This window comes from Talpa europaea (assembly GCF_964194135.1).
Source record: "Talpa europaea genome assembly, chromosome: 10".
Classification (NCBI taxonomy): Eukaryota; Metazoa; Chordata; class Mammalia; order Eulipotyphla; family Talpidae; genus Talpa; species Talpa europaea.
The window spans coordinates 73,527,640-73,543,065 of record NC_140077.1 but is presented as its reverse complement, the minus strand read 5'-3'; the positions used below and the strand labels follow the sequence as shown (position 1 = coordinate 73,543,065).

The following is a 15,426-nucleotide window of genomic DNA, read 5'->3' as shown; positions in this document are numbered from 1 at the left end:
ACAAGGAGAGCAGTGAGAATGGGGAGTAGATGTAATGGGTCTCTGCAAAAAAGACTTGGCAGGGGCCTCCCCAGCAGCGCACAGATTGAGTGCCGTGCTATGAAGCTGTCCAAAGCCTCTGCAGAATGGATTTGATTCCCGGCTGGCCAGGGAGATACCCACATGGCATGGCAGACCTCTCCTCTCTTGCCTCCTGCTCCCTTCAGCAGTGTTTTCAGGCTGTCAGCCTGTTCTTCTCCCCGCTCTGTCTCTGGTGAATCCTCTCACCCTCCTGGGCCTCTGGCCTGTACCCCAGCTCTTGTATGAATAAAATAAATCTTTAAAAGAAAAAGACATGGCAGAACTTTGAGTGAAAGGGATTAAAACTTGACTCCAAGCTTATAAGTGTGAACGTTTGTGTCCCTTGTCAATTCCGTGAAGCCGCCTCACCGTCCTAAGGGCCACTGTCACCGTAAACAGACCGGTCATGAGCACGAAGACACATTACCAGTCTTGCCAGCTCCCATGTCCCAGCCTCCCAATACTGGGCACACATGCCTGCAGTGTCTTCGCTCCCACCCAGAGGGTGAGCTTCTGGAGGGCTAGGACTGTCCTGCTCAGCCTCAGGACTAATGCGCTATTATAGATACTTGACATCTCAATATTGAAGAATAAGTGGGTGAGAGCAAGTAATTTGCCAAGTGGCTGATCCTGAACGGCTGGGCCCGTGAGCCAGGTACTAGTGAGGGAGAAGGGAATGGCATTGCTGGTGGGGACAGAATGGGGGGAACCTGCTCTTTTCTCAATTCCAAACTTTTTGTAAACTAACATGATTGGGGCCTCTCTGGCAGCCTAGGGGTTAAGTCTCAGTGCTATCGCTGCCACAGCCTGAGTTGGAACTGATCCTGGCCAGGGAGTTACCCACATGGTGCAGCAGACCTCTCCTGTCTTGCCCCCTGCTCCCCTCAGCAGTGGATTTCAGTAGATCCGCCTGTTCTGCTCCCCACTTTGTCTCTGGTAAATCTGCTCACCCCTTGCACCTCTGGCCTGTACCCCAGCTCTTCTCTACAAAAAAAAAAATAATAAAAAAAAACAAAACACAATGTAACTGAGGAAAGAGTGTTGACTTTATTTTATTTTATTTTTTTTTGATTAGCCAAATTTTTTTATTTGCTCATTTCTTGCATTTGAAGTACTCCTCGATGACATCCTTGGCCTGAGACTCTTTGCCATAGTCCTTAACTACCACACAACTGCAGCCCACCACTTTACGGGGCTTCCCCTCTCTGTCAATTTTACAGAGGCCTACCCATTCGCCCAGTTTTTTGTTGTCATCAACCTTAATTAAGTTGATTTGGTGTTCAGCACAAAGGGCCTCCACCAACTTGACGTACATGGGTTCATCACAGTTGGATGCGAGCACACAAAGATGGGCTTGGCGCTTGTCTAAGGCTTTGGCAGCTTCGGGAATTCCACGTGCTAGGCCATCGTGAATGAGGGCGGTCTTCAGCACCTCTTGCAAAGCAGTATTAACGTCCATTACACCTCCAGCAGCAATGCCTTCCTCGGCCATGGCGGTGGGTTACGGGTGGAGCCGAATCTTGAATGCACCCGAGCCTCCGCCTCCGCGCGACTCGGCGGCGGCAGGGAAAGAGCAGAGTGTTGACTTTAGAGACAGAAATTGGAAAATCTGCTTAACACTTATTTTGTGTTGCTGCAGGAAACGTGCTTAACTTCTCTGAGTTCTAGTCTTTCCTTTGTAAAAATATTAATTCAAGTAATAGCGGTTAATACTTGTTGACTACTTACTGCGTGTAAGGCATGATGCCAAGCAATTTATGCATTGGTTCATTGAAAATTCCAGCCCAAGGATGCCCAGCATAGGAGAAAAATGAGGCTTAGCATGTACGTGCTGGTACATGATAGAGCTGAGATCTGAACCCAGGACATCTGCAGAGTCCAAGCACGGAGCCACTCCTCTGCAGCGCTACTTTAAGAGGGGTGGCAACATGGGTACATGTTCACAAGCGCAGGGCTGGTGTGAGAAGTAACAGGGATTATGCGCATCCGACAGTGAGCCTGGTGTCTGGTGCTTCCAGCATCTCAGTAAATGGTAGTGCTTCCCCCCTCCTCTCGTTTCCCCTCCCCTCCCCTCCCTTCCCCTCCTCTCCCCTCCCTTCCCTCTCCTCCTCTCCCCTCCCCTCCTTTCCTCCCCCTCCCCTCCCCTCCCCTCCCCTCCCCTCCCCTCCTTTCCCCTCCTTTCCCCTCCCCTCCCCTCCCCTCCCCTCCCCTCCCCTCCCCTCCCCTCCCCTCCCCTCCCCTCCCCTCCTTTCCCCTCCCCTCCCTTCCCCTCCCCTCCCTTCCCCTCCCCTCCCTTCTTCTCCTCTTCTCTCCCCTCCCCTCCTTTCCCCTCCCCTCCCCTCCCTTCCCCTCCTTTCCCCTCCCCTCCCTTCTTCTCCTCTTCTCTCCCCCTCCCCTCCTTTCCCTTCCCCTCCCTTCCTCTCCTGTCTTCTTCTCTCCCTTCCCCCCCTTTCCCTCCCCTCTCCTCCCCTCCCCTCCCCTCCCCTCCCCTCCCCTGCCCTCCTCTCCTCTCCTCTCCTCTTCCCCTCCCTCCCTTTCCCCTGGCCCCATGGCTGCCCTTCTGCACAAGATATTTTACTGGGAAAAGATGGGGACTCAATTCAGTTCTTTGGAAGCTCTGAAATAACTACCCAGAAGATTTAATGGCCCCATTACCGATCTTTCACCTTCTTGCTCAATCTCTAGGTTTAGCCTTGCCTAACTTCCTGCCAGGAAGGCTGGACACCAGGGTGCCTCCGGAGAAGGATGCTGGGATTACATGCCCCTGCAAATGCTCCTCTGCTCAGCGCCACTCGCTCTGCAAGGAGGGTCAGGTGCTGAGTGATTTGTGCGAGCAGGAAGAGAGGAGGACTCCTCCTCATGCCTGGAGATGAGCTAAGTCAGAGGAAGGAGGCTGGGGCTGTGGCATGACCTCCTTCTTGAAATTTCCGCCGCTGGATGTAGCCTCTGCCTGGCCCCCATCAGGAAAGGCTGGTTGGGCCTTTGGAGTCGAAGTGCACTGTTGTCCCACCAGTGACCCACGCAGGTAGAGAGCAGCCTTAGAGCAGCATTTCCAGGCGCCAGCAATATCTAGGGCATGTGAGGAAACGCGCAGATCCCGATGGGACACACTTTCTAGGTGATTCTGAATCACACAATTGAATGAAACTTGCTTTGTGATCAGCTGGCCCGGAGAGCGCCTTACTCTCTGACTTCTCCCTGCCTGGGTTTGGCAAATGCAGAGCTCTGGGCTCTCGCTACTGGAGACAAGAGGAGAAGGAGATTCCTGCCAGAGGCAGGGACACGGCAGCTGATAAAGTTTAACCTTTAGTGTTGCTCACTCTGGGGGGCAAGGGAAGCGCTGGTTATGACAGCGAGGAATTGCAGAGTGTCCTAGGTGGGAGAGGAGGCCATTTTGCAAACAGGAAGCATTTTCATGTCAGCATTTCTGGTAAACTGAATGGAGAGATGTCAGGAGAAAGGGATCTGAATTTCTAAGGTGCATGTAAATTGTCATGACCTTTCTAGTTTGAAAGAAGTACCACCATTGGACCTAATTTTCTATTTGTGATTTTGAGTTCTTTTTCTTAAGCGAGCCTCGCAAACCTGGGTCTCCCTGGGCCCTGCCTTTAGGGAGCTCTCAGGACCCACATTGGAGCACAGAGAACCAGAAAGGTGGGAGGACATTGCAGGTGGCAGAGATGTGTGCAGCTGCAGGGAAGCCTCAAATTGATCTTGGGTTATTTTCCTGGAAAAGGCACTGCAGGTAAAAATGATGTAGGTTGAATTTGTTTTTGCCTAGAAACAATGTGATAAAGGAAATTACATTCCTCACCAAGGTCCTGGTGCCCAACTTTTTATAGGAATAAGTATAAACACCATAAACACCATATTTAATCAGCTACAAATGATACGCTTGGACTCTGTGTTTGTTAAATTGAACTTGAGTATATAAAGCAGCTAAGCCAGGCAATATAGGAACCAAAACCCATTCTGTTTAATTTTATGTGTTCAAAAATTCCTGGGAGAAATGCTGTTTTGGGAGGAGGGGGCTGTGGAGGGGCTAAGGACTCTCCTTCCCTCCATGCACACGGTGTAAACAAGGGGAGACTCGCAGGGCCTGACGGTGGGGGAAAAGCGTCCTGTGGCCCATGTGGGAACACACCAGCCCCGCAGCAGCATCTCTGACTCTGGTGCTTTCTCTTAGGTCAAGTTCTGTCTGCATATCCACCAGGAATGGGGACATGGGAAAGGGCTGGGGGTGCTTGAAATTGATGAGGTTGATCTGGAAAGGCTTTCTAGAAGACAAAATCCTTATGAAGACACTTCAAGGAGGGAGAGGAGAACAATTTGGCCTCCTGAAAGTTCCCAGAACCCTCAAGAGCCTTTTAATTCGCCTTTGACCCTCCTCACTGTAACCCACAGCTGTCAAGAAGGAGGCCCGGGGTCCCCCTCACTAACCACCTCTCTCTGCTTTGGTGTTTGCCAACCACAACAATAACTTTTTTAGAAAATTGAAACGGAACATATTTCATTAATACTCTTATTTTCATTTCATGTAAAATGTGTGTACTGACTTGTGGGGTGCAGTGCACTTCTGACTGTGGGGCCCTATCAAACATCAGCTATTTGTTCTCAAAGCCTGCAAATGAGGTGCACATGGTGTTGCACACGTTAAGGATAATTTACCCAAATCTGTCCTTTTCTCTTGGCATTGCTTTTGTTGATTGTCTCCTTTTCCAGTCAGACTGGGCTCATTTCTGAACATTTCTCCTTGCACTGCCCCTGACCCCTACATCTTCTTCTTATTGTACCTCAGAGAAAGAGATCTTCTTTATGGTCTTTCTTCCAATATTGGAAAATTTTATTTATTTTTTTTGGTAGATGAACTGGGGTGTAGGCCAGAGGTGGGGGGTGAGAGGACTCACCTGAGACAGAGTGGGGAGCAGAACAGGCAGATCTACTGAAATACACTGCTGAGGGGAGCAGCGGGTGCAACAGGAGAGGTCTGCTGCACCATGTGGGTCAGTTCTCTGGCCAGGTATCGAACTCAGGCCCTCATAGTGGTGGCACCGAGACTTAACCCCTAGGCAACCAGGTAGGCCCACTTCCAATATTTGAATTCACTTCAACATAGGTCTTAGTGCTCACAGAAATGGTGCTTAAGGTCTGTCCCAGCCACCGCCACCTGGCCTGCTGTTGGCTTTCTGCATCCTGATTGTAAGCTGTATGCAAAAGATCCACCTAGAGAACTGATAAAAATGCAATTCCCTGAAGTGGGGCTCCCGAACTGGGTTTTTGACCAGCTCCCCACGAGATTGCAAGGACCACACTTTGAGGGCACTATAAACAAGGAGGAACTGCAGCTCTCTCCAGGAGCCCCTCCCTCATTTGTTCTTGACTGATGACTCCCCACCCACCCCCTCTGCAGGAATACCTTGGCTTATGCCAGTTTGTGCTTATTTGCCATCATTTGCACTTGGTCTGAATTCTTCGGGAGTCCCAACCTTCTTACTTAAATTATAACCCCCTCACCCCAGGAATTGGGTCATTTATTACTGTTTCACCTGAGTGCCCTGCAGAGGACCTTGTTCCTGGCAGACTTCCCATAGCTTCCCCCACCCCCCTTCCTCCAGCCCCTCCCAGTCCTTGGCCAGGGTGGGAGCACAAGGAGTGCTCAGGCGAGGTAGGTGTCTGAGTTGTTCCCTGGATCAAACTGCATTATTGATTGGGTGACATCAGCCCTATCTGACTTTGTCTTTTCCATCTCACCTCCATGGGTTTGGGAAGAAGTGAATCGGTAAAAACTAATGAGTCCAGATGACCCCCTTGGGACTTGAGCTTTATCAAGGGCTATTATATTCTTCCCAACCAGAAACACATCGAGCAACAAAGGCAGAGGGCTGGTCACAAGGCTAGAACTAGAGGCAAGCTAGACACCAAGGACACATTTAAGAAAGCAGGTACTCTTGGTGCTGGTGCCGTACTTGAAAGGCCCGAGAGTGGGCCTTACATTTTGACTCTTCTCTTGATTCACCCTCATCCTAGCCCTGCTGGGCAACCAAAACCAGGTATCCTGGGCCGTCAATCCTGACACTTAGACCTTAACATAGACAGAGGAAGAGAGGACGAGGAAGACATGGCTGGCCAGTTTCTAGATTAAACAGTTCTTCAGGGAGAGGTAAGCGTGGCGGGCTGCTGCCCCACGTGCTGAACCACTGGGTCAGACTGACATTGAGCCTCTGGTTCTGGAGCACTCAGTGCCTAGTCTTTAGAGGTCCCCTGGGCTGGTCGCCTGGCTAGGAAGAGGCCCCAGAATCAGCCCATCTCCTCTGACTTAAGGGCCACTGGTTTATTTGTTTGCTATTTCCTTTTTTTCCCTCCACAAGTCTTCTGCCTCTCAGGGAACAGAGATCCCACAGTCCCCAAGAGCTACTTGTCAATGGGATTAACATCTCCTCTGTCAGGAAGCTCATCCTTGCATCTTATCCTACTGCTCCCCCTGCCACAAATCACATTTCTTTCTCTTTCAAGCGCAGGGGAGTGAAGAACAGTCTGTCCCTGGTCACCCGCCTGCGTGCGGGCATCTGGGGGACTTTTGGGTCATGAAGGCTTTTCTCTCTTTTCTCCAGGCACTGTAACCCCTTCTCTGTTGCTGGGGCTTTTCTTTTCTGGAAGAACCATCAAAAAGAAAGGAAGGAGAAATGTGTAGGGAGAAGAAAGGGAGCTTGGCTCACCCTGAGAGAACCTGCCTTCCGATGAGGGGATGAGTCCCCAAATGCTGGCTTCCTGCAGGTCAGGACTCCCCCAGAGTCCAGGAGCTTGGGCCCTGGCTTTGCATTCCTGAATGAATGGCTCAGGGTCCAAATCCCTTCACAGACCCCAAAACCCTGCCTCTGCTGGGTGGACCCCACCCTGGAAGGGCAGGTGAGGGAAATGGCCCCTGAAGACACCTCTTCCCACCTGGCTCATCAGGGTGCTTCAGTCCCAGAGGAGTGGAATTTTCAGACTCCACACCGGGGAGTAGAAAGCTGAGGCCCGGTGCCCCGGGTACGTGCCCCTCTCTTTCCCTGCCACTCCCCTCCTACTCCCCCCCAGTGTCAGAGATGATCCCCCACGAGAGTCGAGTAGGGTGTCTGGAAGGGATGACTAATGCATGTCATTTTCAAGATGCTCTCTCTGCACAGGAAAGTACATTCAGATCCAGGTTTTAATTGTGTGTGATTTTAGCTGAGATGGCGTTAATTTATTTCCTTTGCTACTTCAGCGGTTCTTCCTCTTTCATCACGGTGAAATTATCTGGAATGTATCTTTTTTTCTTAAGGACAAAGAGAAGAAGCTGATCTTGCTCCTTTTCCACTGATAGAGGTTTAGAACATTTTAGGGGTCACCAGATGCTGTTTAGTTGGTGCTGCAGGACGAAGCCCCTCTGTCTCCTTCTGTCCAGCCTCCCTGCCCTCTGACCATCCGATTTTCCACTGGGAATGTGCTTGATGCAGCAGCACTCACCCCCCAAGCCCTTCAGAAAACCCCCAGACAAATTCATCAGCAGAGGGAGATTTTCTAGCCAGGGCTGACTCCAGTCAGTTTCCAGAAGGAGATGTTTTCTCCCTTACATAGAATTCAGATAAAAGGGGAAGGGTTTCTTGAGGAAGAAACAGTTCTTCAAGGAAAGTTGGGGCAGGAGGCACGCAGGGCCCCCAACTGGTGTTCGGAAGCGTGTCCTTTTGACTTTGGTTGGGAAAGGGAGGGTCTAGAATTTGAGAAAGTGGGTAGGGCGGAGATGAACATAAGAGCCCCTTAATACAGTGTTTTCATTTGTTTTCCTTTTCACACAGTCTCTTTGTGCCAAGCATGACTCTGGCACTTACACCTCAGAGACTGGGCTGCATCTCGCCCCAGAGCTTGGTCTTCTTTGAGAGTCTTTATTTTTCTGTAGCTAAGATCATTTTATCAAGGCTGACTTACTCTAGTTTTTATTGCAAAAATGAAGTACTTTTATTTTCTAAATTCAGACTTACAATAGCCACTTTGAATATTTTTTCAATATCTAAGTCCCAAATTAGAGATTAAGCTCCCCCACTCCCTCCCATTGAAGAACTAGCTAATCACCCTAATATCTAGCAGAGGACATCAGAGAAGCATTGGCCATGGTGAGCCGGGTCTATTCAGGACCTTCTATCTCTTGTCCAAATCATTCTCCCCATCCCGGAAATCAACATCTCCTTTGGCTCATGTAGATGTTGCATCCATCTTACGGTATGAAATAATTATCCAGTGTTTGGCAGAGTGCTGGTGCCTGGTACTTGACACGGTGCCCAATAGCCACTATCCCAAGGGTCCCCGACACCCGGGCTCGGCCACTGTGCTGCAGTCTGAGAAGCTCCGCTGATGGGATGCTTTTGTTCTGCAGAATTTATTTCTCCTGCAAATGGGAACCATTTGTCCTGCCCATAGTAGGGCCACATCAGTGGTTGTGGAGGGCTGCCCTACTCTTGGCAGCCCCCGTAGTCGGGTGAGGGAGAGCCTGGGGGGCTGGACAGTATGCCCCCTTAGAGGACAGCTGAGCCTCTCTGAGTGAGCTATGCGAACAGGGCCCTGACTGACCAGCACTTGATGATGGCTTGAAAGTCCTTTTGGGAGGTCCATTGTTCTTAGGTGGTTAGGGCTTCTGTGGAGGCCAGTGTCAGTCACCCTGCAGTTTAAAATATTTCTGAGTCCCCTTGGGCTGTTTTGAGTAGCTTTGGAGTTAGGATCCTCTTCCTTCCAAAACTGCCTCTGGCGGCTTCCGGCTATTGTCACCTGCAGTCTCAGTCTCGGTAGAGTGGTAAGTGTCCACTCCTTTCCCAGCCCAGGCCCAGCTTAGTGAATGCCTCTGGTTTGTGGGCACCTCTGTCCATCTGTCCATTTCTTAAAATCTAGACAATACTTACCATGTGATCATCTTCCTAGATATCTGTTCCAAAGAAATCAAAACTTATTATCACATAAAAGCTTATACATGAATGTTTATTTGTAATAGCCCCAAACTGGAAAGAACCCAGAAGTAATTCAATGGGTGAATGGTTAGACAAACTGTGGTTTGTCCACCCACAGAGCACGTAGAAAGGAGAGAACTATTGATGTACATGCAACTCCGATGATCTCAGGACAGTATGTTGAGTGAAAATAGCCAATTTCAAAAGGTCACATACTGCCTGATCCATTTATATGACATTCTTGAAATGACAACATTATATGGATGAGGAACAGACTAGGGCTGCCAGGGTTTGGGGAAGTGGGGGAGTTTAAGAGAATAAGGGATTGGTGGACTACAGAGAGAGCTTGGTGGGTGGAACAGAGCTGTGTCTTGATGACAGTGGCGGTTACATGAATGTGATAAAATTACATAGAAACACATACACGTTTCACATGCACACAGTGTATAGAAACCCGACGAAATCCAAACACATGCTGTGAATTGTATCATGTCCATTTCCTGTTGTCACTTGTGTTAAAAACGAGCCTTCAGCTTTTGTTTTCACTGTCAGCCTTGAAGTCTGGGATGACATTCAGGTACATCTGGAAGGGATAGATTCTCCTGGCGTTCTCAAATATTAGGAATACGGCTAAAATACATTAGTTCTCCTTCTCACCCACAATGAATCCATTTTCCCAGAATCATTATAATCTCATTTGGGAGCACTCTATATTTCCAGCCTATGTGTCCTCTTAGGGTATTATACTCTAAGTGGATTCTCCACCTTGTGAAGTAGGACTATAAACTTGTTTTGTTTATTTGATTATCCTATGGCTAATCAGCTCACCTTCAAGTTTAAGGAGGATCCTGAATTTAATTAGCAAGGGACTTGTGTTCTGCTGCTGCTTTGCTTTGGAGTCCAGCCTGCACCCTCTGAGCTCGTCCTGGGCTCTTGGTCATTGGAGTCTCTGCCCCCAGGTGGCAGGAAGACACAGAGCTGCCATAGAGGTCACCAGGTGAATCCTGAAACAGCCATGGGTCAGCCTCCCCACTGGAGAAATGCCAGGAGCATTGTTCTTACCTCCCTTAAATCTCTGGAAGGAAAAGACAAGGCCTTGTCCTTCTTTACTCATGCTTGCCTCCCTCCTGTTCGTGGAGACCCACCACCTTTTGTGCCCTGGTCTTGTGAAGCTCCCAGGAAGGCAGACCACAAGCCAGCATGTACTTCTCCTTGCAAGCAGACTAGACTTTGCTGCACAAAGCCCCTGTTTTAGTGAGTGAAGGCCCTGAGGCCTGAAGTGGGTACAGAGATTAGACTCTGTACATTTAATCCTGGTTGATAGCTCACATTCGTCAATTGAGGGAGTTTGATGACAATAAACTAAATGTCACTTGAGCCGCCCTGGAAATAACTTCATGAGAGCCCTGCAGCTCCCTGCCCCCAGCTTCTACTTCCCCTGGGGTCAGTTCCTCAGAAGGGACAGAGGGGTGGGAAAACTCCAGACGAAGGAGGAGATGCCTTCAGCCCTTATGGGGACTCTGCTGGTGGCTCCCTCGTCTTTGCCCCACTAGATTACGCGCTGGGACCCAGCCCTTTCCAGGGGCGGGAGGCCAGGCCTGAGGGCAGGGGCCCTTGGAGTGATGCTGGGAGGATACTGTGAACCGAATGGACAGTGCCCTCCCCAGCACACACCCTTCCAACCTGGTTTGAATCCAGGCTCTGCCATGTGACTATGGCCTCTGTTTCTTCGTCTCTAATAAGGGGTAATGAGTGGTGTCGATCTCATTGGATTGTCGTGAGTCTTAGAGAATGTAAATAAACACAAGTCCCTTGGCATTTAGTGAGGGCTCAAGGAATGAAATAACTCATTATTTGGACACCGCTGATTGTGGTGCTAGTGAGTATGAGTGTTTCTACATCTTTCCATACATGTGTCCCTCAAGTGCTAGCTTGGAACCTGCTTCCTCTAGAAAACCTTGCTGACCCCACAGGTATGGATGAAAGGTCCCTCCCCTGGGCCCCCCAGCACACCACACTGGTTTCCCTTATTATGTCAACATTGTACTCGGATCTTGTTTGAGAGAAGGATCCCTACCTTGTTCACCTCTATCCGCAAAGCTCTGCATGGCACCTGACAATAGCAGGTGCTCAGGAAATACTTGCTGAGTGAGTGGAATGGTAAAGAAATGAATGATTGAATGGAAAGATGATATATAAGGGTGGGGCTCAACAGTCTCTCTTTTCGTTGAGACTAATCCTGCTTCTGGGCTTTTGCTCACTCTGTTTCTATCCCTGGAGTGTCTATCCCTACTTCTCCATTTCTAAAAAACATTCCCGTCCTTCTAGGCTCATCTGGAATCCCTGCCTCCTCAGCGAAACCTCCCCTCCTGACTCCAACCTACTGCGGTCCTTCCTGGTTTGACCCTCACATGGGACTTATTTGACATTGCTTTGAACTACCAGTTATCTTTCATATTTATGTCCTTTATGTACACCATTTATAAACTATTAATTCCTAGAGGGCAAGGCATCCTATTCTTCTCTATTTCCCTTGTTCAAAGCAAACCTCAGGGACTCAGCGGGTGGTCAGAGGCTGAAGTCAGAGGAGTCACCCCAGGCAGAGAGCCAGGAGGGGCCTGCAGGCAGGGCTGCAGGCGGGGACCACGAGAAGCTGCCCCACCGACTAGTCCACGAGTGGGGTGACCTTGGGCGAGCTCACTTTCTCAGTCTCTCTTCTGAGAATCCTTACAGAAGTCAGAGTGCCTACTGTGAGGGTCTCTGAGGAGGAGGAGGACTAGCAGAGTGGCTCACCGCTACTCTTCTCCTCCCCACACCTCCACTTCATTCTGCAGCCCGCACTGGACTTCACCTCACCCTGACCCGAACCCTGGAAGCGGAGGGCCCGGAGGGTTGTAAACACCAAGAAACTAAGACTCAGGTGTAGGCATGTTGGTGACTTCTCAAATGTTACAGAGCAGCCCCGATATAAAACAGGTTGCCTGATTGTGGGTCCTCACCCGCAGGCTTAAAGGGACTTATTAATGCTAAACTGCAGACACACACAAACGGTTGATAAAAGGTTTATTTACAAGGGAAGGGGAATGAGGAAATGCACAACTCAGGGAGAAAAGAGGGAGATAAAGTATTAAATGCGTCCTACCCGTGGGCCTCCCCTGGTGGGGCAGTGGTTGAGCGCTGGGCTGCGAAGCTGCCTGCAGCCTCTGCAGCGCCGGTTTGATCCCCGGCCGCCTGCGAGGGTCCCACATGGCGCGCAGACCTCTCTTGTCTCGCCCACTGCTCCCCTCAGCAGTGTATTTCGTTGGTCTGCCTGTTCTGTTCCCCATTCTAGCTCTGGTGAATTCTCTCACCCTCCCACGCTTCTGACTGTACCCAGTGCTTGTACAAATAAATAAATAAATCTTAAAAAAAAAAAATACGTCCTACCCTGGACCTGGAATCCCAATGGCACGCTGAGAGCTGGCCGCAAGCCAAATGCCGTGAAGCCAAGAGAGCCCCAAGGCCCTGTCTGGTGTCTGGTTTTGTACCAAACCTGGCTGCTTAACTCCTCCCTCAGGTCCCAGCAACCCTCCCTTTGGTGATGACGGGATTTGTCTTTTCCAGTGTCTTGATGGCTTTGGTCTGGAGTGGGGGTGAACTCCACAAAGTCTGTATGGAGTTTGCTCAGGACTTCCTTTCCCCTAACAAAAGGCTAGAAAATGGCGGCAGCAGGAGTTGCCCCAGGTCGGCCTGCCACCTAACCCAAAATTGTCACCACGCAGTCTGGGCAGAATGCACAAGCCCAGCCACAGCTCTGTGACAGCGGGGGAGTCGCTAACACTTCCCACTTCCTCACAGTGAGGCGGTTGGGCCAGGCGGTCTTCACCTTGCTGAGAGCATGGTTTTCCATTTCTGTGAGCACCTCCAGAGCAGGAATAGGTCATCAGCCCAAGTTCCTTCCCCTGTGGAATGGATGTCAGAATAGTGAGGCTGTGGTGGGTGGGAGGAGCAGAAGGGGCCAGGCTGGGTGGGATGGGGGCACTGAGGTAACAGGGGAGGGGAAGCAAGTGTGGAGGCTCAGCAGAGAGAGGCCTGGAGGGAAGAGGAGGAGGGGCGGGCAGAGGTTTGTCTGTCCAGACCTGGGATAAAGAGTGCGGTTGGGAGAGCTGCTCACCTGGCAGTTTTCAAGAGGGTTTCTGAAGGGGTCCAGATGAGCCTGTGGTTTGGGTGTCCCTGGAGAGAGGGTGGTCTTAACTCAGCTGTGGCAGAGCAGTTTATCTGTTCTGGACCACAACACACAGGCCCCAGGCCCCCGTAACCATGTCCGGCATGCCTTTCCATACTTGAAATTGCTGTCTTCTCTTTAGTAGGGAAATTGGGTCTTTAATGCCTCAGCCCAAAATGTCACCCCCCTATGACACATTCCCAGATGCCTGGGAGAAGGACACGCTCTCCTCTGTGCCCAGCTGTGCTCCAGCGTGATTCATGAGAGGCTGTGCCTTGACATTTTTCCCTGCTGGGAACCTCGTATCTGAACCAACACATTGTGTTCCAGAACCACCACAGAGGAGTGGCCATCCTCCTCCCCTGCTCCTCCCAGAGCCGTCACCAGCTCCTCCCTGGGTGGTCCTCACCCTTCACGCTCAGCACCCTCCTGCCTGCTGCCCCTCCTCTCCCTCCCAGAATCCCTTGCTTCATCCCTTCATCCCTCTTGTACTTCCCCGTCACCTGCCCTCTGCAGACCCAGTCTAGAAGTGATGAGAAGGGGACACCGAAGCAATCTAAGGTACCATTTTGTAGGTATCATTTTGTAGGTACCATTTTGTAGGAATGGTGATTCCCCACATCTGTCAAGCACTCACCTGGAGGCCAGCCCCAGGCCAGGCAGATGGTGGCAGCTAGTGATGGCCGCACAGAGTCCAGGGTGGCCACATCATATTGTCTTTTTCTGCCAAATATCCTTGGCCCTTCGCTGCTGGACCGGGGATGAAGCTGGCGAGGGAGCCTCATGGAGGGCCAGAGAGCAGTTCCCGGGTCTGCTGAGTCAGGAGGCAGTGAGGTCTGGGCTTGTCCTCATTTCTCTGGGGGCTTGGGGAGCTCTCCACAGAGGTGTTCCAGTGCCAGAAGCCTCCTGGAATGTGCCTCCCACCCTGTAGAGCCCCAGGGGAACCACTTTGGAGGGCCCATCACCAAGGATAGAGGCCCTGACACAGCAGACAGGCGGGGAGGGCCCCGGCGGAGCCAGCCGTTGTTCCTCTGGCTACTTTATTTCTTTGGTTTGTGGCTGTTTGACAACAGCAGTAAAAACAGCTTATAAATTAGGTACTGGGCTGTAAACTGCAGAAAAAGCCGTGGCACAGGGAGCAGGGCCCTCCTGCCTGGTCTCCCCGAGAGCACCAAGCATGGCAGGACCCCATCCTCTCCCGGTACCCCAGACCTCTGGGCAGGGCAGGCAGGGGTGGGAGGGTGGCATCTTTCACCCCCACCCTTCCTGATCACATAAGGGCCAGGGAACCTTTGTCAGTTCCTCGGAGGCTCTTCAAACAGAGAGATGTTTATATCTTTTCAGTGTGGTCCAAATTACAAGTAGGAAACTGGAGCCCAGGGAACATAAACCAAGGGATACAAGGTAGGGATTTTTTTAAAAGCATGATTTAAATCAATCTCCAGGAGATCTCAAGTGAAGCCAGTGGGGAGGAAGAACTGCTGGAAGGCAGGAGGCCTGACTTGGGCTCAGGGCGACCTGACGCCTGTGTCCTTCTGTCCCCTCCTTCCCCAGGGCCAATCTCCCAGCTTGTTCAAGCAGGGAAGGAGTCCAGTAGAACCGAGGTGGGGGTCTTGGTGCAGCTCCGAGGCTCAGCCAGGACAGCCTGCTCTTCTGCAGTCACACCCTCTGCAGAAGCTCCCTGGCCGGCCCTAGGCAGGGACAATGCCTTGTCTCCTACCACATCACCTTCCTGCTGCAGACCCAAGGGAGCTGCAGTCCCCGGGTCTGCGTGCCCACCAGCAGTGCTGGGTGCAGGCTGTCTGCAGAAGGGCCTTGGGGCTCCTGATGCCTCTAGTGCTTCCCCTCAGAACTGGTTCCTGAGCACAGAACCCAGCTGCTCAGGCTCGGCACCCCCAGTTCAGTTCTCTGCTCATTCCACCTGCCCACCCCCCCACAGCCCCCAATCCTCCACGACTGTGTAAAGCGCCCACAGCTGGGTTTTCCTCTGCATTTGTTTATGTGTTTTCTGGGCTTGTGTCAAATCATCATGTGTGTGTGTTCCATGCCGGGCCTCTCCCCCTTCTAGATGGAGGATTCTGCTTGGGGAGCAGGCCTGGGGACAAGGATGCACAGGACAGGGAGAGGCTACCCAGGCGGGGGGTGGGTGGTGGTGGTGGTGGAATGTGCACATGCAAGCAAATAAGTTGACAGGAGGTGCAGGTC

General features: G+C 51.3%; 1 protein-coding gene across 1 annotated transcript; it reads right to left on the bottom strand.

Annotated features, from left to right (window-relative positions):
* Window positions 1-1,136: 1,136 nt before the first annotated feature.
* On the bottom strand, window positions 1,137-1,603 carry LOC311178267 (small ribosomal subunit protein eS12-like). The gene has a single exon (XM_084244734.1). It carries the CDS (start codon window positions 1,550-1,552, stop codon window positions 1,154-1,156), a length of 399 nt encoding a protein of 132 aa, XP_084100860.1. The 5' UTR covers window positions 1,553-1,603; the 3' UTR covers window positions 1,137-1,153.
* Window positions 1,604-15,426: the final 13,823 nt, after the last annotated feature.

Bases quoted from the DNA above. Each gene is read 5' to 3' on its own strand.
- LOC311178267 (XM_084244734.1), bottom strand. From the start codon at position 1,552: ATGGCCGAGGAAGGCATTGCTGCTGGAGGTGTAATGGACGTTAATACT.